The 24873-nt window shown below is 39.9% G+C and overlaps 1 protein-coding gene and 1 pseudogene across 1 annotated transcript; one reads left to right on the top strand and one right to left on the bottom strand.

The window, feature by feature from the left end:
• Nucleotides 1–3019: 3019 nt before the first annotated feature.
• On the top strand, nucleotides 3020–22800 carry LOC131333528 (regulator of nonsense transcripts 1 homolog). The gene is made up of 29 exons (XM_058368088.1): nucleotides 3020–3788; nucleotides 7263–7514; nucleotides 8088–8258; nucleotides 8420–8470; nucleotides 8694–8786; nucleotides 8940–9035; nucleotides 9148–9198; nucleotides 9282–9400; nucleotides 9489–9597; nucleotides 11397–11519; nucleotides 11600–11671; nucleotides 13960–14031; nucleotides 14124–14190; nucleotides 15914–16056; nucleotides 16142–16213; nucleotides 16298–16426; nucleotides 17179–17334; nucleotides 18367–18480; nucleotides 18558–18656; nucleotides 18749–18826; nucleotides 19463–19597; nucleotides 19804–19878; nucleotides 19996–20110; nucleotides 20411–20778; nucleotides 20996–21058; nucleotides 21136–21207; nucleotides 21422–21556; nucleotides 21831–21950; nucleotides 22048–22800. Exons 1-29 carry the CDS (start codon nucleotides 3231–3233, stop codon nucleotides 22177–22179), a joined length of 3840 nt encoding a protein of 1279 aa, XP_058224071.1. The 5' UTR covers nucleotides 3020–3230; the 3' UTR covers nucleotides 22180–22800.
• On the bottom strand, nucleotides 22430–24288 carry LOC131333533 (uncharacterized; annotated as a pseudogene).
• Between the last annotated feature and the right edge of the window lie 585 nt (nucleotides 24289–24873).

Raw genomic sequence — 24873 nt, 5'->3', positions numbered from 1 at the left:
ATATGAGAAATAAACGATTTTACACGGGAGTCCCTAATCAATTATAATTTGATCACTCAACCTCACTATGTATCTCTCTGACATGCTCTCTCCTACCATCTCTGTGCTGCCCTCACCTCACCTCACCTCCCCACCTCCCTCCCTATCTTGCTGGAGAATCGTTATAGGCGGGGGGCCTGGGCTCCTGCACACCTCTCAATAACCAATTATCCCGTTATTTTTACTACTATAGTTTGAGTTTTGTTTGTAGAAATTTGAAGAATAGTTCCCTCAAAATCGTGTGATTAGTATGTAAGAACGATATTTGTTGTTAATTAATGAAAATATGTGATTTGGTCCCCGCATTAAGAATCTTGCGTTTTCTCACTTGCCGTGGAAGCTTGGCTCCCTCCCAAGGAGTAGCCTGGACTGCTCTACGCTCACTGATTTTTGCGCCCCTCTAGATGCTGAGATAACAGGAGTATTTATAGGATCATGAACTAGTGGAGCCTTCTTTAACCTTCTTTTCATTAGATAAGAAACAAGCGGGTGGTCGTTGGGAGTTCCATTATAATTGAGGTGGTGGTAGGTTGTGGATTTGAGCACAAAATAAAAACATCATTTCTTTCCGAGAGAAGCCATGCGCAATCTCGGCCGTCCAAATGTGTTTTAGACAATTCGGATTGAAAACAATATCCTTATCTATTACCGTTAGGATATTGTTTTCAATCCGGATCGTCCAAAACACTTTTGGACGGCAGAAATTGAGTGCCGTAAACTTTATTTGCGGATCCTCCGTAAATAAGATTTTCTCTTTCTTTTCAGCAATACTGACTTTTGTCTTCTTATTTTTCTTCTTCTTCTTTTTTCTTTTATCAGAATGATTCTACTTGGATTTAAAGTGACTAGGAATCTCTAGCAAGGGACAATTTGGTGGGAGGCAATTAAAGGATGATTCAAGAACATGCATGTTCTTTGTTTGGTCGTTAATTTATCAAAGTTTGAAAATGGCTCCCTTCTTTAGTAACAAGGAAGTACTCAAGCAAAAAGTAGATAAAATTCCCAAAGAACTGAACAAGGATGGGTAGACATAGCCCTGACCACGTGCAAACCACCAATGGTTCAGTTGCTCCATCTTAGACTGGCTTTCTTTTCAATCTTCTCTAGAAAAATTCAACAACAAATTGATTTCGAGTTACATGGAGCTCTACTACCATCATTTTGTACGTTTACAAAAACGATTAATGTTTTCCTTTAATAAAAGTGACGAAATCCATCTTACCGCTTTGTGCGCTTCATGTCACACTGAACCGATGTTCTTTTTGAATAGAGATAAAATGAGTTCAAAATTGATTCATCACTGTTGATTTAGGGCTGCCTTGTTAGGAGGATAAATGAGAGGAGAAGGGAGGGAGGGGGAGAAGGAAAAAATGTGTTTATTGGTGGAAAAAGGAAGGGGGAGGAGGGGGAGAGCTTATCCCCTCAGCTAACAAAACCTGCCACCCAAGGATTAGCTTATTTGGGTGGCAAAAAAGACCAAATCACCCCTTAAATCATTTTGTATTCTCGATGAAATGATTAAATAAGGGCAACCAAGTAATTTATCATATTATCAACTCGTAGAGCATCTCTAGTCATTACCCTTTTTCTTACCCAAATTTGGATAAAATTTTGAGCAAAAACTCGTTTTGGGTAGGAGCATCTCCAATGGCAAAACCCTATTTTGACCAAAATTTATCATTTTTTAAATACACAGTGGCATTCATCTCACTGGCAAAGCTCCGAACGTCTCACGTGGACGTTGGAAGAGATGAGGTGGAAGTTGTTGGGGCCATTTTTCGAGGAGTCGCAACAAAGGGAAATGACGGCGCCGTTGAGCTTGAGAGTGTTGTGGAGCGAATCAAAGAGCTCAGGCGGAACTAGGTTTCGAAAGATAAACATACAGTGATGCATGGGTGTGAATCTATATCTAGAGTTGGAGAGAGAAACTTAATAATGGGTATGAGTCTAGTTTGTCCCAGATTTGGGGAAGAAAATGGGTAAAACCCAAAAATGGGAAAGAATTTGGGTCATGATTGGAGATGGATTTTTGATGATTTTACCCAAATTTTGAGTTTGGGTCTTAAAATGGGTCAAGGCTGAAGATGCTCTTATCCACCCATACCAACTACTACCCAAATCAAGTACAGTATTAGGTAATCCCTCTTATAACATATCTCCTCTTATCCACAATTCTTCTTTATTCACCTAAAACTTCATCCGTCTAACAAACGAACCATTATATTTCTCAAATCTATCTACACCATGAGTTATTACGGAGTGACCACGAGTACCGCTACGTAACGCTCCCAACACTTTTTACAAATCCCTTGGGTCAACAAGATTTGTCTTAGGCCCCGTTCCGTTTTCTTTTTAAATATTCTTTTTTAAAAAAAAGAAGGTAATTTCAAGCTCAAATATAAAGAAAATAAAAAAAAAATTTTAATTCTTTTTGCACCGTTTAAAAGATTTCAATGAGATCTATCAAACAATATTCATATTGATAGAAAAATTATTTGTGTAAATACATAATTTTTGAGCTTGAAATTACTTTTATTTATTTATTTATTTTTTGTTGTTGAAACTGGAACGGCATGTTGTTTGTCCTTCATGTTTATTTTTTGGTATGTAGTTGTCATTGTCTTGAGCTCATTGTTGTGTCAAAACATCTATATGAACACTTCAATCATCCACGTCATTTTCGGGCCTACAATAAGGCATCATTTCTCCCGATAAGTTTTTCGATGCCGGATGGATATATCTCATATGGTATTCGTTCGGTACATTTGAACTGTCCAATACATTTTTATACGGTTCAGATTAAAACGTTCTTTATTCTCTTACCGCAATATTTTTTTTTTCATTTTTCTCTCTCCACATTCAAACCGTTAAAAAATACAATGGACAATTTGAATGTACCGAAAGGACACCATATGGTACTCACCCGGCACCGAAATTTTTTCCCATTTCCCCCCTTCTCTCCCCGTCCTCGTGACGCCTCTTCCTTCACACGCCCATACCCCCTCACATTCTCCACACTGTCGTTACGATTTTCAGTCCCCCCCTCTCTCTCTCTCTCTCTCCATATCGTCTTCTCAGTGACCCCCTCCGTCATTTCATTCCCCACTACCAAAACCCTAATCTAACTCACTCCCGTAAACACCCCAAACATCCCTAAACCCAAACCCTAACCCTAACCCTAACTCCCTCCAATGGATTCTCACGGTAACAACCTCTACGACACAGCCTCGCAGCCCGACTCGGCAACCGACGCCTACACCTTCCTCGAATTCAACACCCAGGGCGGAGTCGGCGACGACGACGACGTCGCCTTCTCCTACCCCGAATTCCAAGAGCTCTCCCAGCCAATCCGCTCCGCTGCCTGGCCCACGCCCTCCGATTCCGTGTCAGTATCCGATTCCGCCGCAGCCGAGAGAACGGACCGGGCCTCCTCCTCTGGCCACCAGTCCGACGCCTCCCCGGTCTCCGCCGCGTCCGGAGGCGGCGGCGCTGGGGTGAAGGGGAGGAGTCATAACCAGGCGGCCGCGGTGGACGCGCTGGCGGCGGGGATGAGCGGGTTGAATTTTGAAGAGACTGGTGGGGATGACGAGGGTTTTGAGTACGGGAAGGGCGGTTACGCGGAGCACGCGTGCAGGTACTGCGGGGTGACGAACCCGGCGTGCGTGGTGAGGTGTAACGTGCCGTCGTGCCGGAAGTGGTTCTGCAATTCCCGGGGGAACACTTCGGGCTCGCACATAGTGAACCATCTGGTGAGTGGAAGCATTTTGTAGATAAAATTTATGAAAATGATGCCTTAGATATTTAGGGTTCATTTCCGCTAAACTGTATGGACTACATGCTAATGACAATAGTCAAGTTATTTCCGATAAATGGTATCTGAGTTGATGACATGCCTAGAAATCTGTGAAAACATGGGCTTTAGTCTATTTAGTCCAGCGGAAACACACCCTTAATTTCTTCATGTGTGTGTGCATGTCTGCATATCTGTAGCGGTTGGATTGTGAGTGATTAGTATTTACCTTGCTTAGGTAAGTTAGAGTGCAATGTAGACTAAACAGGGGGGGTACCCAGTTCGCAAAGCACCTGCATATGCGGGGGACTGGTGAAGAGTTGATGTACGCAACCGCCTTAGCCCTGCAAGAAGGGAGAGGCTATTTCCAAAAAAAAATCCATGACCTTTAGGCCAGAATGAGGGTAATGTGGACTGAAGAACTTTTTTGGAGTCCGGGGTGGAAATTATTGAAAAGTGCATCGAAAGAGAAATGATAATAGGCCCCATCCCTTTGTCAAGGAATGAAGCGAAAGGTTAAGAACATCCGAGTTTCCTGCATTTTTTTCTTTTCGCTGCATGAAACCACGCCTTGAACATTTGAACATTTCTCATCGTTTTTACTCGGAACTTGTCCCGTAAATAATGCAAGATTTTGTAGGAATCTGATTTTTCAACTACTTTTATCATAATTAAACAGTTATATTACAACTTTCTTACATTTCGTTTGCTTTAAAATGCACTTTCCTGCACATGACAACTGAATGGAGCCATAAGGATCTTAAACCTATTTGAATGGGTTACGCAAGTGGTTGTAAAGCTTGTGTATGTCTGTGACTGTCTGATATCAGCTGCATGCAAGGAAGCGATCTGAGAACATATAATTCTTGCGACACATCATTAATCGCATAGGGAGACAAGTTGGTTGCAATAATGTAAGGGAAAGGTGTGGTCTGTTGATCCTTTAAGAATCAAGGCTGGTAATATGATAGCAACTTATGGGAAGTAAAATTTCTCCCCTTGATGGAGTTGGAAATAGTTGAATGTTCAGTTTTATGTCTTCATTTTGGAGAAAAGTAAGTCCTTCACTTCATGGGTTAAGGCAATCCTCGTAACTAGGATATGTTGATCCTTTAAGAATCAAGGATTCAAGGCTTCTAATATGATAGCAGCTCCTGAGAAGCAAAATTTCTCCCTTTGATGGAGTTGGATTGATGGAGACAGGCTCGAGGAAAAGTAAATATAAAAAGGATACGAGATATGGAAATCCACATAATCTTAAGATGAGACCTAAAGAAAGCATGGACAGTCCAACAATAATCATAATTGAGTCTTATTTATGTTAGTATTGAATAAGAATGTCCCTGGACAATTTTTCAGTTGGGGATATTTTGGTAATTTTAATTTTATGGGTCAAGTTATTTATTTAGTTTATTTATTGGGAGTCATTTTTAGTAGTAAGTTGATTTAGAAGTCTAAAGAATTAATAGTAGTTTCCTTCTTCTAGTTATAGTTGGTTTAGGAAGTCTTCAAGTCTATATAAGCAATGTAATGCTTTTAATTTAAGGGGTGGAATATTGTGAGAATTTTAGAGCTTCGAAGCCTCTTTTATGGATTGTGTTATGCAACCAAACCCTAGCTGTGATGCCTAAATCCTCTAGAAGTGATTCCTAGAGCTTTCTTTCTCCTCTTTCCCCACCCCCTCCCCCCTCTTCTGTTTTATTCCTGTTTTCTGCATAGAGCAGCCCTGGTTGCTGTTTGCAGCCCTAAACAACACAAAAAATTTCCTGGAACATTGCGTAATCGTGGCCCCAAAACCCCCACTTCTTTGTTACCCCATTGAAACCCTGAAATCTTTATTGTCCTACATCATGGATATAGTTGAATTCTCAGTTTTATGGCTTCATATGGCATGAGAAGTAAGTCATTAGATTTCTGGGTTAATGCGAATTTAATAAATAATAGGCCCCATTTCTTTTTTGAAGTCCAGGGTGGAAATTTTTGAAAAGAACATTGAAAGAAATAATAGGCTGTACTCCTTTGTCAAGAATGAAATGCAAGTTGCAGAATATCCGAGTTTCTTGCATTTTTTTTGGTCTCATGAAACCACGCCTTCAACTTTTCTCATGGTCTTTCCTTGGGACTTGTCTTGTAAAGAATGCAAGATTACTTATCATAAGTAAGTATAGAATGCAAGATTTTGCAGCAATTGGTTTTTCATAATTAAACAGTTAAATTGTAACTTTCTCACAAAGTTTTTTTGTCAAACAAACACACATGAGGAAATCTGTTTCATTTTCCTTTGCTTTAGATGCAGTTTCTTGCATACGAAGCATAAGGATCTTAAACCTATTTGCATAGGTTACTCAAGCGGTTGTAATGCTTATACATGTCTATGACTGTTTGTCTGATATCAGCTGCATGCAATGACAAAAATCCATGAACTGATAACCATAAAATTCTTGCGACACAGCCTATAATCACATAGGGAGATTAGTTGGATGCAAAAACTTATTCTGGGAAGCAAAATTTCTCCCCTTAATGAGTTTGGATATAGTTGAATGTTTAGTTTTATGTTTTCATTTCTCACCTTCATGGAGTTGGATATGAAGTACGTCTAATACTGTGTTTTTTTGAAGTAGTTGAACTTCAAATTAAACATTTAGTACAACGGGGAAGAACTTAGAACAAAATCATCCTGTTGCTTTTGTCAACCTGCAATATGGTTCTCTCCGATTTTAACTTCAGAGATGATTGATGGAGTTGTATATTTGCTTGACTTTAAGGGCACATAGACTAATCAATCTTATGAATTTGAGACCAAAGTCTGCCTTGAGATTTGGAAGAAATTTCTTATGGGTTGCATTCGAAGGCGACTTAGACGAGCCTTCATCTACTGGGATGACTTCACTCTTAGGGTGCCGTTGGACTGTTTGTGCTGGAGATGGCGAAACATTTCCGTCTACAGCACTGCAAGGTGGTGGAGAACCTTTTGGTGCATTTGAATTTGTTCTTGAGGGCCTTGTGTGATACAACTTTGTTTGTCTTGATTGACCACGCTTCTTGCAGTCTGGGCTGGTTGAAGGACTTTTAATTTATTACTCTCTCTCTCTCTCTCCCCTCTAAGTTGGTGGCCCATACGTCATTGTTTACGTGCAACCTACACTTAGCAGCCCCATCCTCAATATGTATTCCCATAACAATATGTACGTTTGTCTGAGCTCAAGTATGGTTGCCTTCTGGTCTTGCTTAATTGACGTGCAGCTTCAATAGGGTTTCATGCTTTTTGTTATGATTAAAGTGCTTGAGGGATACTCATATTTAAATTTAGAAGATAAGTGATTATACAGTTTGCTAATTTCAGATGAATTCCTTTTTTGATTTGTTTATTTACTTAGATGTTCCACACTTCCACTTTGTTTATTTCTGAAACAGTATTCTATGTTGTTCGTAGGTTCGAGCCAAGCACAAAGAAGTTTGTCTTCATAAAGATAGTCCCCTGGGAGAAACGATCCTTGAATGTTACAATTGTGGATGCCGAAACGTTTTCCTTCTGGGATTTATATCTGCCAAGACAGAGAGTGTTGTCGTTCTTCTGTGCAGGGAACCTTGTCTTAGTGTCAATGCATTGAAGGACATGAATTGGGACCTGAGTCAGTGGTGTCCACTCATTGATGATAGGTGTTTTCTGCAGTGGCTTGTTAAGGTTGCCACTTTATTTTCCCCATCTTTTCATTTTGTTCGGTTTTTTTTTTGGTCAAGAGGGATTTCATTATCAAGAAGAGACAAAATACAAGATAACAAAGGGGCATACCCCCGTAAACAGATGAACTACACAGGTTTAGGACACTCAAATCAAACAAAAGCCCTATAAATCAACCTACAAAAATTTTTCCGAATTATTCCAAGCTGTACACAAAGCTTTGTTGCCATGGCTGTTGCCTATTTCCTCCAAGAGCAGATTCTATCTTGCACATCCTTCATAATCTGATCAGTAACACCCTCAGGGAATGGGTGCTTGTTACCAAAATGGCACTCATTTCTGGCCCTCCAAATGTGATAAACAGCCCCTTCCATAGCCAACTTATATAGAGAGGAAGGGAACCCAGATTTCCTTGGATGATGAATAGCCCAGTCAGGCTCTTGAGTCCAATCACATGGACTTGTACACATACCAAACTTCTGCAGAATTTTGTCCCGAACTAAAGCTGATTTCAGTTTGTTCTTGTCTGTAACTATTAAGAATTCCTCAGGATTGCTAACTGTTTGCTCTTGACAGGTCCCATCTGAACAGGAACAGTTGAGGGCGCGCCAAATCAGTGCCCAACAAATAAATAAGGTTGAAGAACTATGGAAGACCAATCCTGATGCTACCCTGGAAGATCTTGAGAAGCCTGGTGTGGATGATGAACCTCAGCCTGTTGTCTTGAAATATGATGATGCTTATCAGGTGCCTAATTTCTTTACACTAAGTTGCTGTGAGTTGGTGTCGTACATATTATGAACGTCTTTACAGCATGAAAATTCTCTGGAAGAGTTGTACACTGGTTATTATGTTTCTAAATCAGTTTCTACTAACAACTTCCTGCTGATGCATTCTCTCAAATGCAGTATCAAAATGTTTTTGCGCCACTTATCAAGCTTGAAGCTGATTACGATAAGGTATGGATGATGGTTATCTTTTTCATTGTTTTTTTCTTTGCTTCTCTTTCCTTCTTTCATTTTTCTGGGTTTAGATATCTTATCTTCTGAAGCATTTATTGTTCCACTGATAGTGTTTTATTTTGTTGCATTGATCAATGACGTCAAACCTGTTACTAAAACTGTGCTCCGATTGGAATATACGGTTCCGCCTGACATAGATTGGTTTTCTGTTTTATTGTAGATGATGAAAGAATCTCAAAGCAAAGACAACCTCACAATACGGTGGGATATTGGTCTCAACAAGAAGCGTGTTGCATATTTTGTTTTTCCAAAGGTGCTTCACTCTCAACTAGGGTCATCTTATATTTTGCATTCCAATTCCACTTACATTTACCTTTTACTTTGTTGTGGTCCCCATCTTTTAAATTGGTTACTCTCTGGTAAAAACTTGCTATTAGTGACAAAAGGACACTTTATCTTGTTGTAGGAAGATAATGAGTTGCGTCTTGTACCTGGTGATGAGTTGCGGCTACGTTATTCAGGAGATGCAGTTCATCCGGCTTGGCAGTCAGTGGGGCATGTGGTAAGAACTCTTTTTGCTTAGTCGTAATCCCTTTGTTTCTTGTTTCTTGCTCGTTATTGATTTTTTGTTATGGAATTTCTATGGGTATGACAGGTTAATTTTCTTGTTTCAGATAAAATTAACCGCACAAGAGGAGGTTGCCCTTGAGCTGCGGGTCAGTCAGGTAGCTTGGTGATTAACTTTGGTACCTTGAGGTTGCTTTGAGTGACATCTTTTTCGGGCCCTTATTGTCAATATGTTCTGCAGGGAGTTCCTGTTGATGTGAACCATGGTTTTAGTGTTGATTTCGTGTGGAAGAGCACAAGTTTTGATCGGATGCAGGGGGCAATGAAAACTTTTGCAGTGGATGAAACAAGTGTTAGTGGGTGGGTTGGCTGATATGTATTGTATCAGTCTTCTTTTTTTTGCTATTGACAACAGAGAATTCTTAGCAGTTGAGTTTTCAAAATGCAGGTACATTTATCACCACTTGTTGGGCCATGAAGTTGAGGTTCAGATGGTCCGTAATACGTTGCCTCGGCGATTTGGTGCACCCGGCCTACCAGAGCTTAATGCATCTCAAGTAAGCTGTCTGACTATGTTTTCTTTTGATTTTTTAGTATTGAATACTATGCCGTAAATAATGTACATATTAGTTTTGCATCTTTCCTGTCTCTCTCTCTCTCTTCTCCCCACCCTTTTTCGCAGTGTGTGTGGGAGATTATTTGACAATAGTTCCTAATTATGTTGCAATCTAACATAAGAGCATCTCCAACGCACTAGGCAAATGAGCCCTCTTAGCAAAAATGGCTAGCCCAACCCACTTATCTTTGCTCAAGTGGGCTCTCTAATGGTTAAGCATTTTGCCTCAGTCTAACTTCTCTGGCTACATTTACCTAGCTTGGAGAGGCTAGGCAAATAGTACGGAGTGCCCACATTTCTCCATTTCACTCTTCAAAATACAAAGGCAACCGCATGAACGGATAGTAGAGTAGGATTGGAGTATGTAGATGAATAAGTGAATAGGAAAAATAAAAAGTGTATATTTTTGTACTTCTGATTGAGGAAAATAAAAAGAAGGGTTGGAGATGCTCTAAGCATGTCGGGTGAGTGTATGGATTGTGTAAGAAGTACTATATCTCTGTTAAGAACTTAAGTGTAGGAGAATTGGTATTCTATTTGATTTATGTTGTGACCCAAGTATTCAAGGCAAGAATGGAGGTTGGTTGTGTTTATGTCTTTCATTATTTCTTTCATTGCTCGCCATAAATTGCCAAGGCAAAACTGAACAGTATCCTTGCTTTTAGTAGCTCTAGGGCAGTTTCTGAACGAGCCTTGATTTCTGGCTTTATCATTATATATATGTTGCAATTGATGTTAGAAAATGTGGCACTCTTACACTTGGATGTACTTGGGTGTTAGAAAATTCAAGGCTATATGAGCACAAAGTGGCTGCCATCTGATTCGAACCTACAACGTCATGGCTAGTAGACCATGTTTTAACCTCTGAACTAGTGGACGCATTTGAAGTAGCTCGCTTTGTTACGAAAATGATGAGCATGTGCCAGAAGTTTACCAAGAGAATGAAGAAATAATAACCAAATCTTGCTTTTACAATGAACTTGAAATTGACAGACTGCCAGTTGGCCTAGTTGTACATGAATATATATTCCCACGAAATGTCTGTAACTTTATTTTCTAGAATCCCTAACAAGCAAGTGTAAGCACAATGGGGGGGCAATAACAATGAGATTTTTAGTTAAAAGGGAACGATAATACAATAGCAGATAATACAATAGCAAATTACGTTGGTATGCGCACTCCGAAACATGGTACCCCTTCGTTCCAATACGGTAAATTTAGTGATCCACAACAATCCCCAATATTTTCTCCCCAAAAAATTAACCATACCAAGGTAAAAATGTAGTGAGACTGAAATTTGGGCAAGAGAAAATGTAAAAAATCGATTGTTATGCTCATATATTTGTGTTTTGATTGAATAAGTTAAAAAACTAATTCTTGTTTTATTGGATGTTTATTGCTTGGAAGTGTAAGTTCTAATTTTGTTATGCCTAGAAGCTTATCCCTAATGTACCACAATTTAGGCTGGGTATTGCAAAGAATCACATGTAGTCATTTTAATCTAAAAGATAAATTCACATACAATGTGGGTGGAGCTGAGATTTGGATTTAGAGTGCTTGGATAAATATTGCCAAGGCTTTGGCTTATTGTTGCCACACCCACTTCCTCCCAAGTCAAACTCTTTTGTGCACCCCTGCTATTTTTTTCTTGCTCAAACTTGTATTTTTCACATGTCTGAGAGTTATTATTTGTGGTGAATGAGGTGTTTCAAAAGTCTTGACTTTGTTGTATATTACTAGGTTTTTGCTGTAAAAAGCGTCCTTCAGAAGCCAATTAGTTTAATTCAAGGTCCGCCTGGCACTGGAAAAACTGTGACTTCTGCAGCAATCGTATATCATATGGCCAAACAAGGCCAGGGGCAGGTAAACTCAGTTGCATGTTTCTCATTTATGGAAATATGATTTATGTTTACACGCCTTAGCTGATAATTTGTACCCATCAGGTTTTGGTTTGTGCTCCAAGTAACGTGGCTGTTGACCAGCTAGCTGAAAAGATCAGTGCAACCGGATTGAAGGTACATCCATTGTTTTATTGATGGTAAAGCCGTATCCTTGCCTTTTAGATTTCCATTATCGGGATACTTGGTGCCCCTTGCTGGAAGGCTGGAAATGCACAGAGCTGAGCCATTTACCCTGGCTATTTGGGCTCCGCCCAATCAGCTTGAGAATGTATTTGGGTTAACCTTGAGCCTTAAATGAGCTCCAGTACTGGGCTCAAGCTGTGCTTGCATGATTATGGAAGAAGATGAGGTTGATGAGTGGCTTGGGTCAGGTTTTACTCAACCATAGAAAGAAAGGGAAATATGTGAGAGAAATTGCAATATTTCCAAGTACTTAGAGAGTTGAATTAAATCAGAAAAAAAGGATAGAATTATACAAAACAAGTTACATCATAAATTATTGAGTTGGTTTGTTCCTACTAGTTGATAACTTGATATCAGATTTCTTATCTTTGCCCAAAGTTACTTGTGAGATGGCTTCTTTGTGTGTTTGATTTTCAATGTTCAGTTGTTCTCTTTCCTATTTGTGGTGGTACAGAATATTGTATGTACTTGGGGCTTGTATAAAGGTGGAAATAAATGATGTGGTGAAAGTAGATTTAGACCTTGGAGACATGTATTTCAGGCAACCATGTCAAAATCCAAAGTTCTTCAGGGATTAGGCACTATAAGAATGAGAGCTCATTTGATTATACCGGTAAAGCAATCTGACCTCCCCATGTTACCAACAGATGTGAGCCCGTGCCCGAGTCTGTTCAAGCCAAATTTATAAATATACCTTGGAGTGTTGGACTGGCAATCTGCAATCATTGTCAGTTTGAGTGTGTTTTTATGCCATCAACTGTAGCTCAATGAACAGAGTAGCCTTGTCATGATAATGCTCAACCTCTTCAATAATGAGATGCAGAGAACTTTTCAGGTTAAACCGAATTCCACTAAGATGCAGCACGCTTATCATCTATTACAGATAACAAACCCCCAATAAATAAATCACAGCCACATGATATGCAAGATATCGCGATCTAAACCAATCAACTGAACTTAATACAACTATAGTGTGATGACAAAAACAAGGAGTTCAATATACATTCATAAAATCTAAGGGAACTAATGGGACACCAAGCACTAAGGGAAGGGATTGAACACAGCAGTTGCAGATACAGCAACAGCAGTAGCAGAACATCAGCAGAGGGGAAGGGAATAAAAGTCGGGAAAAGGGTTCAGCAGTTGCAGAATCTGCAACAAAGGGGTAGGTAAAAGTGGGAAGATGTGGAATTAGAAGAGGAAACAGAGGGAAAGAACAGCCAAGAAGAAGACTGAGAGTTACCTGCAGAAAGAGATACAGCAGGAAGAGATACAGCAGAATCTACAGCACAGGTGCAGAAGAAGGGGAGCAGGTGAAGAGGAAGAGAGAGAGAGAGAGGAGTGGGCTAATAATATAGGAGCAAAAAGAGAAACCCTACTTCCCCCTTAGTTGTCTCAGTCCTGCTGGCCTCTTCTAAATCCTAAAAGTCATGTACATAGCATGTGTCACTTAGGAACAAATGTGGACCACCCCCACACATAAATTGAAAAAAAAACAAACATTTTTTTTTTTTGATTCTCTAAACCCAAATAAATAAACAAGCAAATAAAAAATAAAATAAATCCTCAGCAACAACACCTTGGGATGTTGATTTTCTGTTGTTTTATTCCCTTGCGTTCTGTTCCTTAATACGAGGGTTGTATTCTGATGGATTTCGCCAGAACGCTTTTATAATTATCTTCTGTGTAGGAGGGATTTCTTCGTGTAGAATAAACTTTGGTCTTTTGTGGATTTCCAATAGACATTCAATCTATGTATGTATGTATGTTTTAACATGAAGACAAATGCTGACCAGGCCAGACTGTAAACCTGAATGCATTGTTTGTCTGGTGTGGGATTGAGGTTCATTCCGTAGCAGTAACATAGATATGTTGTATAGGAAGTATAGGAATTCTTTTCATTTTAATTATTATTTGGTGATTTTATGTCAAAGCAGTCATCTGATGTCTAAACGTATTAGTTGAATGTGATATTAGATCCAATCATTCGGGAATAACTTGATGAATTTCAAAAGGTAGGACTAACTGAAAGTCAATACTGACCCTGGCCAGTGGCCGTTTCTTGGGGGATGTTAATGGTGTTACAACTCTTTTTGCTAAAGGTTTAACAACATCACTGTTTTATTGTGTTCTTGATGCATTATACAAAACTTTTTTTTGTGTTTTTTTTCTGGTACGATTTACACTTCTTCATTGATGTGTCTTTTAAACAAAACCAGGTTGTTAGGTTATCTGCAAAGTCAAGGGAAGCTGTAAGTTCTCCTGTTGAGCATTTAACCCTTCACTATCAGGTTTGCTAATTTGTTAATTGTTCACTTTTTTTTCTGCATTCTGCTTTCTTTAGCTTCTGTGATTCAAGCATTCTTACATTGTTTTACTGCAGGTTCGGCATCTTGACACATCTGAGAAGAGTGAGCTTCACAAGTTACAGTTACTGAAAGATGAACAAGGTGAGATTTGGGTAGTTATCACAGTTCTCCAGTAACTTATTGTCAGGTGTGCTGGTCTTTTGTGAACTCACTATTAGGAGATCGTTATGCTCATCTTTAACCCTCTTAATCAGTCGAGGTTAGGCCCTTAGTCATAAGTGTGGACTGGGAGCGAGAGCATGAGATTGTCTTCATTAGAAGTATCTTGATACCATATGCACAGAGAGTGACATCAATATATTTGCTGTGGAGTTTTAATTGTGGATGCATGTGATTGGTGGGTTTTTTAAAAAAAAAAAAACAGTATTGTAATTCCATTATGTCTTTTTCACTACTTGTAAATGAATAAAAGTAAGTGCCAAGATAGTCCAGCATTTAAAGCCTTTTCCCTCCATTGGTAATTAATGCCTGTGGGGACAATTTCCTTCAAATTTCCTGGCTTGGGGCAGCTCTGGCATGGGCTGCTCCTTGAGGCTAGTACATGTGGCAACGAATAACTCACGAATTTTAGATGTTTGTGCTCCCAATTCATGAATCTGTCGGCAATTCGTCAGCACAGCTATTGTAAGTGTGTGGCTTAGGTGGAGCCTTGGTGTGCCAAAGCTCGGCCCAAAGTAAATATACGCTATGGGAGTCAGAACTCAGCTGGTTAAAAACTATGTCCCACTAGACACAATCCAAACTCAGATGTTCTACACACTTCAGGCTTAATTTGGGCTGGCCCATGCTACTCAAACATGATTCTAATCCGCTTCTTGTCCAATGTCAGCGTTTCATCCAAGCCAGCAGATCAGACATATAGTATAACCTTCTCATAGTTGTTCTTGTAGTCACATTTCTGTTCACATTGTTTGCCAAACTTGTGGTGTGGAAATTCCTTTTAAGTAGAACTTTGTAAACCCTTACTAATTATGAGTGATTACTTACCACTTTGGAATTGAAAAAACAATGTTGATAAAGAGGAGAGCGAGCAGATCAGTCATTTAGGGCATGTTTGATTCCCTGGACTAGAAGGGGGGATTGAGATAAGGGGAAACATGGGGACTCACATGTGCCCTCTTTATTTATCGTATGGTATTTGTTGCGCATGGTATTAAGAGAGGGACTGTATTAACTCCGGACTATTTCATGAAATAGTTTTCAATGTGGGGTATACCACCTTGAGGGTGGTATTACCCAGCCAGATTAGATTCCATCCACAGTCAACGGTAAAAAATAATCTGAATCATCTTTATCCTACTCTTACCGAACACAGTACAACTAATCACAGTATCCATATCATCCAATCTATATCCCATGGACTCCACTTGTCCCCTCTATTCCCATCTTATCCAATCCTCCCTAAAAATAGTTTGACAATCAAACGTTGTTCGCATTGTTTGTCAAATGTATGTTGTGGTGCCTTTTCAGTAGGACTTTGTAAACCATCACTACTTAGTACTTACGAGTGATTACATCACAAAAAGGAAAAATGGTGGCTCACTTTGACGGAACTCCCACTACAATGCATCTCCTGCATTCTTTTTGTTTTTCCAATAACATGGGCAATCCAAGATTCCAAGTCAATCCCACTTTATGTACGACATTTATATATGCTTATAGATTTTTTGATGGAGGTGTATAGATGCAACTAATCTGGACTTATATGTCTGTTGGCTGGTCTGGTGTGCATATTTGGTATTGGTATGTTATGTCTGTCATGACCTGGATTTACATTAATGGATGGTACCTTTTATGCATACAGGAGAATTATCCAGCAGTGATGAGAAGAAGTATAAATCTCTGAAGCGAGCAACAGAGAGGGAGATATCTCAAAGTGCCGATGTCATTTGTTGCACTTGTGTTGGTGCTGGCGATCCTCGATTGGCTAATTTTAGATTTCGTCAGGTTGGTTTGTGAACGTTTGTCAATTATGAGGGTATGCTGATCTTTTTTGCTCTGGTTTATATGTCTTTTTTTTGCTAATTTATAGGTCCTTATTGATGAATCTACTCAAGCAACTGAGCCGGAGTGTCTTATTCCCTTGGTTCTTGGAGTGAAGCAGGTAGTCACTGAAACAACTTTCCATGTGCCACTTTTTAGTTTGTTTGCTATCTGTGTCGTTTTCTGATAAAAATTTCTTTGTTAGGTTGTTCTCGTTGGTGACCATTGCCAGCTTGGTCCAGTCATAATGTGCAAAAAAGCGGCTCGTGCTGGACTAGCCCAGTCTCTATTTGAGCGCCTTGTGCTACTTGGTGTCAAACCAATTAGATTGCAGGTAGTAGATCTTTCCAGTGCTAGGCATTTTCTGTTATATACTTTTGAGTAAGTCTAATAAGATAACATGCCGTACAACAATGTGCATAGCATGCATACACGTCACTGCGCCACTCGTGATTGGGTGGGTCGTTTTTCTTCTTGAACCCAATCATCAATAAGGTGATGCCACATTCACATGTTGTATAAGATAGTATATTTTGTTGTTTGGGTAAGCCGAAACCATCCCACCAACCGCTACCTTAGGTCCCGTGGCCGCACTGGAAACTGGAGCCCGCCACCACAACCATTTCATTCAAGCTTTCTTTTGTAGGGAGGTTGGTCCAAATGATTTTGCTATTAGTGGGAGTCAAACTAGAGACTCTTGCTTATAAGGCACTTACAACTTGAGCTAACCTTTTGGGAATATGTTGCGTTGTAAGCCTATTCATTTCTTTCTATTCCGTGCTGAAAAGGACCATTGTTTCGTATGCTTGTTTGCTGCATCTATTCCATTGTGGATTGCTTTTGATCTTGTTAAAGAAATCTTATGACTTGTGGTAATCCATATACAAGTATTTTACCCTCGTATAGTCTTGAGGACACTTAAAGGCATGACTGTTTGGTCAAGGATATAAATGGTAGGGATTACAGTGTATCCTGTGTTCCCCCTGTTGTCAGTGTACCTCTACTAGCTCTCTATTTTTGAACCTATCTGCTACTACCCAAACGTGACAACATGAAGCTCTTGTTTCTTGTGCTCTTGAATTCCAGGTTCAATACCGTATGCATCCAGCCCTTTCAGAATTTCCTTCTAATAGCTTCTATGAAGGCACTCTTCAGAATGGAGTGACCATCAATGAAAGACAAACATCAGGCATTGATTTCCCTTGGCCTGTGCCAAACCGTCCAATGTTCTTTTATGTTCAGGTATAACGAACTTTTTAATTTTTTGCACTATAGCCACTCTTTTTATTATTGGGTGAGAGAAATCGGAAAACAATGTCAAATGCCAAGAAAGTTTCTTTTAGGCATTTGACACTTTGTCAAAGGCTCAAAGTTTTCTGTTGTTTGGGGAATGGATTTTTTATTGAGTGGTGGTGGGGGTTGTATTAGCTTTGGTGGTGATTAATCTATTTTGGGACATTGTGTCCTTTTGTTTTCTTCTTTTATTTCGTTGTATCTAGGTTGTTTCCCTCTGCTGTTACGAAACCAATTTCCATTGTTGCTGATCGGGGGAAAAACCATGTATAAAAACGATGTGAAGATAATCTTACATATGAGTATGAGACAAGACATTTGCCTTCATCACAAGAGATGCGGGTTCAAATCCCATGAGTCTTAAGATTTGTATAACTCAGTAGTATACCCTGTTAAAAATTTACTTGGAAATCTTAAAGAGTGAAAGAGTAAGAGCACTGTTGGAAAACTTCAGTTTAAGACTTTAAGTATCCAACACTTCGGCGCCTTGTATACTCTCTACATAGATTAAGTAAAAACTGGAATGATGTGAAACCATTGAGTTCGTTGGACCGCAAAAGACAGTGCTCTTAATATCTTAATGTCAGAAAAGTTTTTTTCAATGTTACTAGCTTAGATGTATTTTGCAATTTTAATTCAGAGGCCTTTTCAGAGATCATTTACTAAAAGAGCCGACTTGAAAATTAGATTAGGTCCCCTCAATTTGTTCGTTATAACATATTGCAACATTTGAGGGCTCGGCTTGGATAGTTTGCAGCCGTTTATAGTAAGCTTGGGTATTAGATTTCTGCCTCAGTAGTCTTATCTTGTGGGTGCATATACCCCAAAAACTGATATAGGCTGTTTGCAGACATCCAGGATCTGATTGATTCAGCAAAAAACAAGTTTAATGTATCTTGGTGGAGTGGGGCAGACTTGCTCTGATTCTTTGTCACTCTCTCGTTTAGGTGTTTTTTTTAACGGGCTTATTTATTTTTATAGATGGGACAAGAGGAGATAAGTGCCAGCGGAACATCCTATCTTAACCGTACAGAGGCTGCAAATGTTGAAAAGCTTGTGACTACGTTTTTAAGGAGCGGTGTAGTTCCTAGTCAGGTTTGCCTATTCATCTTGTTTGTTTCGGTTTTCAGTTTGTATTCAGTCTGATGTTTTTTGTGCTTACTATTTTGCAGATTGGGGTTATTACACCTTATGAAGGACAACGAGCATATATTGTAAACTATATGTCCAGAAATGGTGCTCTCAGACAGCAACTTTACAAGGAAATTGAGGTATTATATGGATATGAGTCATATGACTTGTTGCATAGAGTTGCAATTGGATCCTTCGATGAAAATTCTCCATATAATGATTCTTTTTCCAGGTTGCCAGTGTAGATTCATTCCAAGGAAGGGAGAAAGATTACATTATTTTGTCCTGTGTAAGAAGCAATGAACATCAGGTCGGTTGATGTCTTTGCGTTGCCTCTCTCTTTGTTTAGAATCTTCTTGTAGTTAAGAGGTTCTGCCATGGTGGTACTGGGGCGTTGAAACTTCCCTCTGTAAAGCTTCTAAAGTGCTTTTATGTTAGTCTGTTGGTTCGATTTGTGTTTTTGCCTAACTGAGATATCTTAGGGATACATAAACTATCTTGCGAGTGCAAGCAATAATTTCAGAATATCGGGACATGTCAAACATGCCCATTTTAACAAGTTCTATCAGTTTGGTTGTATATTTCAAAACAGGCTTTAGATGGAAATTGTGGCACTGAGGGGAGTGTCTTGGAACCCATTTCTCAAAGTTTATGGGGACTAGTAAAAACTTAGCTCATTATCGAACATTTCCTAAAAATAGGGTATGTTCACACAACCTTCAAATTTATGCATGCACACATATCCCAGGTCTCCCACATATTGTTTGTTAGTGGCTCCTGTTTTCATATTCATTTTTTTCTCTGTCCCATATGCCTTCTGGATACAGTTCTTTTGTTTGTTGAAACTCGAATATCTATTGTTTGATTCACATAACAACTGAGCTTATGTTACCTTGTTTTGTCATACACGACTGGAAGGTGATACTTATAGGTTCTTTTTACCCAGGGTATTGGATTCCTTAATGATCCTCGAAGGCTCAATGTTGCACTCACTCGAGCCCGTTATGGTATTGTCATATTGGGGAACCCTAAAGTTCTAAGCAAACAGCCACTGTGGAATGGTTTATTGACGCACTACAAGGTATCCACTTCACTTGATATTTGTAATGTCGATGCCAAATTTCATTATTTAGAGTGTTTTTCCTGGCCTGAGGTGGATTCTAGTTTTTACCTTTTAGTTGGCCATCTGATGTTGTTGTTGGTTGGCATTCTGTATAGAGAGTGTTTCAGGTTACTTATGTTAGGGCCTTTAGTGCACTAAACTAATTCTGTATGTTGTATCTTCAGGAACACGAGTGCTTGGTGGAAGGGCCTCTAAATAACTTGAAGCAGAGTATGGTTCAGTTTCAAAAGCCCAAAAAGGTATGGCACCAAGGGTTGAATGTGAAGTGTTGATAGTAATGTATTATTGTTGTTTCAATACACTCCATCTATCCTGTTGAGTGTGTCTCATGTCGTTTTATGGTTGGTGTGATGCAGATCTACAATGACCGCAGATTTTTCTTTGGTGGTGGACCTGGAATCGTTCCTGATGCTTTTGGGTCGGTTGCCTCATCAAGTCCTAATTCAGATAGGAGAAACAGCCATTCTAGGGGTATGCTGTGGTGGCATATTGTTTATTTAAGTTGTTTTCCCTTTCATTACAGTTTGTTTTACCTACCTCTAAAGTTGGCAATCTGTGTTTGTTCCACTCTTCTTTTCTCTTGTGGCTACCTATATTCTAACCACTATTAATGTTGCCCTAGAACCTGAGCCAGTGAGCCCTACTGTCTGTTAATGTGAATTAGACTGTAAAATACGCTCTCTCCTCTTTACAAGTGATTATTTATTAGATAGATGGTTCTAACATACAAGTTGTGCACATAACAAGGGTATATTCTTTTTTGGCAAGCAGGTTCTTATATGCCGCCTGGCCCACCCAATGGTACCCACAAACCTGGGTTACATCCTGCTGGTTATTCAATGCCTCGGGTGCCTGTTCCAACATATCACGGTGTCCCCCCTTCACAACCGTATGCTATTCCAACTCGTGGGGCTGTTCATGGACCTGTTGGAGGTCCGCATGCCCCTCAACCCGGACAACGGGGTTTTGGTGCAGGCCGTGGCAATGCCGGTGCTCCTATTGGAAGTCATCTTCCACACCAACAAGGCTCCCAGCAACCTATAGGAAGCCTTGGGTCCTCTTTCAACTTTCCTCTGGAGAATTCAAATAGCCAGCCATCTGTTGGCACACCGTTGTCTCAGCCTGGATTTGTTTCCAATGTTTGTGAATTGTAGTTGTTGTTGCTATCCTATACCTATTACCTTTAGGATCTACTTGGATCAAGGATTTGGGTGAGGAACAAAAAAAGAAAAGGAAAAGTTGAAGGATCCAACTGTTGTGAGAAATTAGATCCTCTTAACTTTTCCTTTTCTTTCCCAAATCCTTCTGAGAAATTAACAGGCTTGAGTAATGTGGTTATTGTTGTCTATGCCACAGATGTCACTTCATGGACAAGGCCAAACATTTCGTGACAGTTTCTCTATGGGGGGCATGTCTCAGGTACTTGATTCTGTAAATGCCAACTTTGCTTTGGATTAATTATGTTTTTTGGGAGCTTATCTTTCAACCAAAAACAGGACTTCTTGAGTGATGATTTCAAAAGCCAGGGTTCACATGTTCCATACAATGTTGCAGACTTCTCCACACAGGTAACACCTGCATTCAACCCAGAGTTAGATGAAATATATATAAGATTTTAGGAGTCTAGGTAATGGATTTGGGTGTCCTACAATGGGAATTATTGGGCTATTCCTATTATTTCTTCTTCTTTTCCCTCGTGAAAGAACTTTCTACAGTCACCCATTTATCGAATGTTGACTACATATATTGATATCGGGCTGCGGCTGCTGCCTTGCAATGCAGGCTTCTCAGAATGGATATGCTGTTGATTATGTAAATACACAGGGAGCGCAAGCTGGTTTCCCAGGAAGCTTTTTGAACCAGAATTCTCAGGCTGGGTATTCCCGCTTTGGTACCGGAAATGATTTCATGTCTCAGGTTTGTCCATTTATTTGGTCATTCAGGTAATCTGTATTGGGGAGATTTTTTCTTCGTCTTTTTTGGAGGGGTGTGGTGATACAAACCTCAAAAGAGGACACCATTCCAAGGACGAGAAAAGCGAGAGAGTAGAAAAGCAATAATGCTCGCATCCGGCATTTTTTTATATTTTTTATTGTAGATATCACAAGTTGTCTTATGTTGTTTGCTGCTTCATTTTCTATTTCCCCCCTTATTGTTTATTCTTTTGTCTCACTCAGAATTGTTGTAACAGGATTACATGGCTCATGGGTCTCAAGGTCTTTTTACACAGGTTGGATTCGGTGATCCATCCCAAGATGATGCTTCCCAGCGCCACTTTGGCCTGCCCAATGCCAACCAATTGCAGTCGCAGGTTTTCATCCCTTTCACTTGTCCTACATCTTTTCAGCATCCTTTCTAGATGTTGATTTATCAGAATCTAGGAGTATAACATTTTTCCTTGTTTGCAGGGTTTGATGAATCCTCTCTACTCCCAACCCTTCGCCCACTACAATACACAGCCAATGAACTTGCAAGCTACACAGCAGCAGTCACAGCAGGGCCAGAGCTCCCAAAATCAGAAACTTCATTACAACGGTTGAAGGATAATAGTGGGCTTTTAATCTACTATGGGTTATAGTCTCTGCATCCAGCAACTTGATTTGTGCCGTCATGCGTGCCCATTATTCCGCCTTAGATACTGAAGAGAGTATCTATGATTCTGAATGATTGGAATCTGAGTTTCATGGTGGTGGGAAGGATTTGGGTATGGGAGCAGACACAGATGGCACATTTCAGGCTCTTGGAAAGAAAGGATAGCCCCTGATCTTTTCCAGGTTATATATTTACTACGGATATGGTAAATAATATGTGGGAGAGAGAGTTACATGGAACGGATTTTGTGGGAAGTGTTGTGTTGTGAAGAAGCCGATTCGGTTGCTTTTACGTAAATGGGTTTTTAAATGGGGGAAAGCCCATTACTTACACACAGGAGCTACGAGTATAACTTTTGTACAGCAAGCCGGGGTAATTCACTCACCCTTTCAGCTCTTCCTTACATGTAATTATACTCTTTGATGGCATATCAATAGGTGTTCTTGGGTTGCGTGCATTGCAACTTCAGTGTCAGTCTTAACACTTGCGTAGTAGTTTGTATACAGGTGATACCGGTTTAACTGAATCTGGGTTGACTTGAAATCAATTATTTGGATCTGAGTTTTCTATGGGTTATGATGTTGAAATTGAAGAGATTGGATTGATTGCTTCCATTTTTTTTTTGGTCACGGGCTCGACTCCAATGATTTGTCTGATTTTTTCCGTAAGTTTGACAGAGTGGTTAATTTGTGGAAAATTAATTCGATCTGTCAACAAAAGATTTCAGTACATTTTCTGGTTGATGAATGGCTTGACAGGGGGTGTAATTTTAACTCCTATAGTTTGATTCCGTTTTACTTTGCTGATCCTTTTCTTTGTCCCTCCGCAACTATGCTTTTGAATTTCGATGTGCTGAGAGGAAATAAGAATCAGGGTTTTTGAGGGGTCTTTTTTCTTCAAAGCAAAGCAAACAAGAATTCTGTTTGGCACATATTTTGAAGACAGGTACTATTTGAGATGAAACTAAAGCGGTAACTCCTTCATGAGGAAGGTGAAGCTTCTTTTTGATATACAAACCAGATTCTCTCTCTCTCTCTCTCTCTCGTTTTCATGCCTATTAGCAATTTAACAAAAGCATCGACCACTCTTTTTCAGACTTAAATCCTTGCGTAGGTTGAACGAGGCGAAAAACAGAAAAATTGCCATAATCGGCACTGAGCTGACTCGGCAACTCAACTAGCTCAAACCCGTGACTCACCAACTGATTCAAACAATCACCAGTCCACGGCCGAACCTCGCACGCCGCCCACACCACCGTCTTCTCCCCGCAAATCCTCTTCAGCGTCTTCCCCAAAGCCGCCGTCTCTGCCGCGTTGAAAAAAACGTCCGACATCAGCACCAAGTCCACCCCACCCAACTCCCCAACTCGACTTGGTAACTCATCTGACCCCCAAACGAGTCGACTCACTTCCACTCGGTCCCCCAGCCCATTGGCTTCCACGTTGTTTTTCAGCCCAGGAAGAAGCGGCTCGACGTCGGTGAGAATAACTCGGCTGGCGCCGAGCCTAGCCGCTGTCAAGCCGGGAAGGCCGGTTCCAGCGCCGAGCTCAATTACGTTTTTTCCAACAAATCGTACTCGACTCGGCCCTGAGCGATCATCATCCAGTGGGACAAGAGTAGTGCCGAGTCCCACAGCCATGACCCGGTGAGTGCTCGGCCTGTGACCGAGTCGTACACGTCGTCGAACTCGTGAATTACCAGTTTCTCGCCGGCAACTTCAATTTCTCTCATTCCCATCCCACCTGTTCTCTTTTCTTACAAGTTTGTTCGTATTATATATACTGTACATGTGTGTACGCATGCATGTATAGTAGTATTCCCTTATGTATGCCAATGCCATTGCCAGCCACCACCTCACCTCACCGAATAATTCTTCCACCACTTTCTTTGTTTTTATTTAACGCCATTCTTCTTCTTTTTTAACAGTATTCTTCCACCACCATCTTCTTATCATTTTTGGTTGGATGAGTTTTTCCACAAGATTCGTCGTTAATTCCTCATATCCAAAGATTCCAAACACAGCCTGTGGTTCTATTCTATTCTCTCTCTCTCTCTCTCTCTCTCTCTCTCTCTCTCTCTCTCATACAGAGTACTTGTGAATTTTTTAACTTTGTATGGTCAACTTTAATAGGTAAACATGTTCAAGTTGATAAAAGAAAAACAAATGAAAGAAGGAATTATAAGAGATGGGATTGCTTTTATTGTGACATGTGAGAAAAATAATTACATATTTATAGGCAAGCTAGGTAAAATAAACAAAGAAAAGTTTTTTTTTTTTTTTTGTGTGTATATTTTTGGGGCAACAATACTAATAGAATACTAGCTAATTAATATTTAGGTATTTGGGGGATGAGGGGCATTCTCTGAATTTGAAGAGTAAGAAAGAAGATTTGAAGGGCGACTTCAAATTATTTGGTGTTTGAGAAACTTGTTGGAGCACATATGTCATGTCACATTCCTCAAATTTTAACATTTTTAATTTGAGAGCTCTGCTGGAGATGCTCTTAGGTAAAATAAGTCAACAGTCAACTTTAACCCTTTTTACCATTTTTAAGCTCGCTCCTGCCTCCTGGGGTGTATTGGCAAGGCATACTAAGATAACCTATTTGAGGTTTGACAGTGATTATTTTGATTAAAGCTCG

This window comes from Rhododendron vialii, chromosome 7a, assembly GCF_030253575.1.
Source record: "Rhododendron vialii isolate Sample 1 chromosome 7a, ASM3025357v1".
Lineage (NCBI taxonomy): Eukaryota > Viridiplantae > Streptophyta > Magnoliopsida > Ericales > Ericaceae > Rhododendron > Rhododendron vialii.
This window is presented reverse-complemented; position numbering and strand designations above follow the sequence as displayed.

Bases quoted from the DNA above. Each gene is read 5' to 3' on its own strand.
- LOC131333528 (XM_058368088.1), top strand. From the start codon at position 3,231: ATGGATTCTCACGGTAACAACCTCTACGACACAGCCTCGCAGCCCGAC. The intron at 8,787-8,939 runs GTGCTTCACTCT...ATCTTGTTGTAG, and splicing joins CATATTTTGTTTTTCCAAAG to GAAGATAATGAGTTGCGTCT. The intron at 16,214-16,297 runs GTAGTCACTGAA...TTTCTTTGTTAG, and splicing joins TGGTTCTTGGAGTGAAGCAG to GTTGTTCTCGTTGGTGACCA.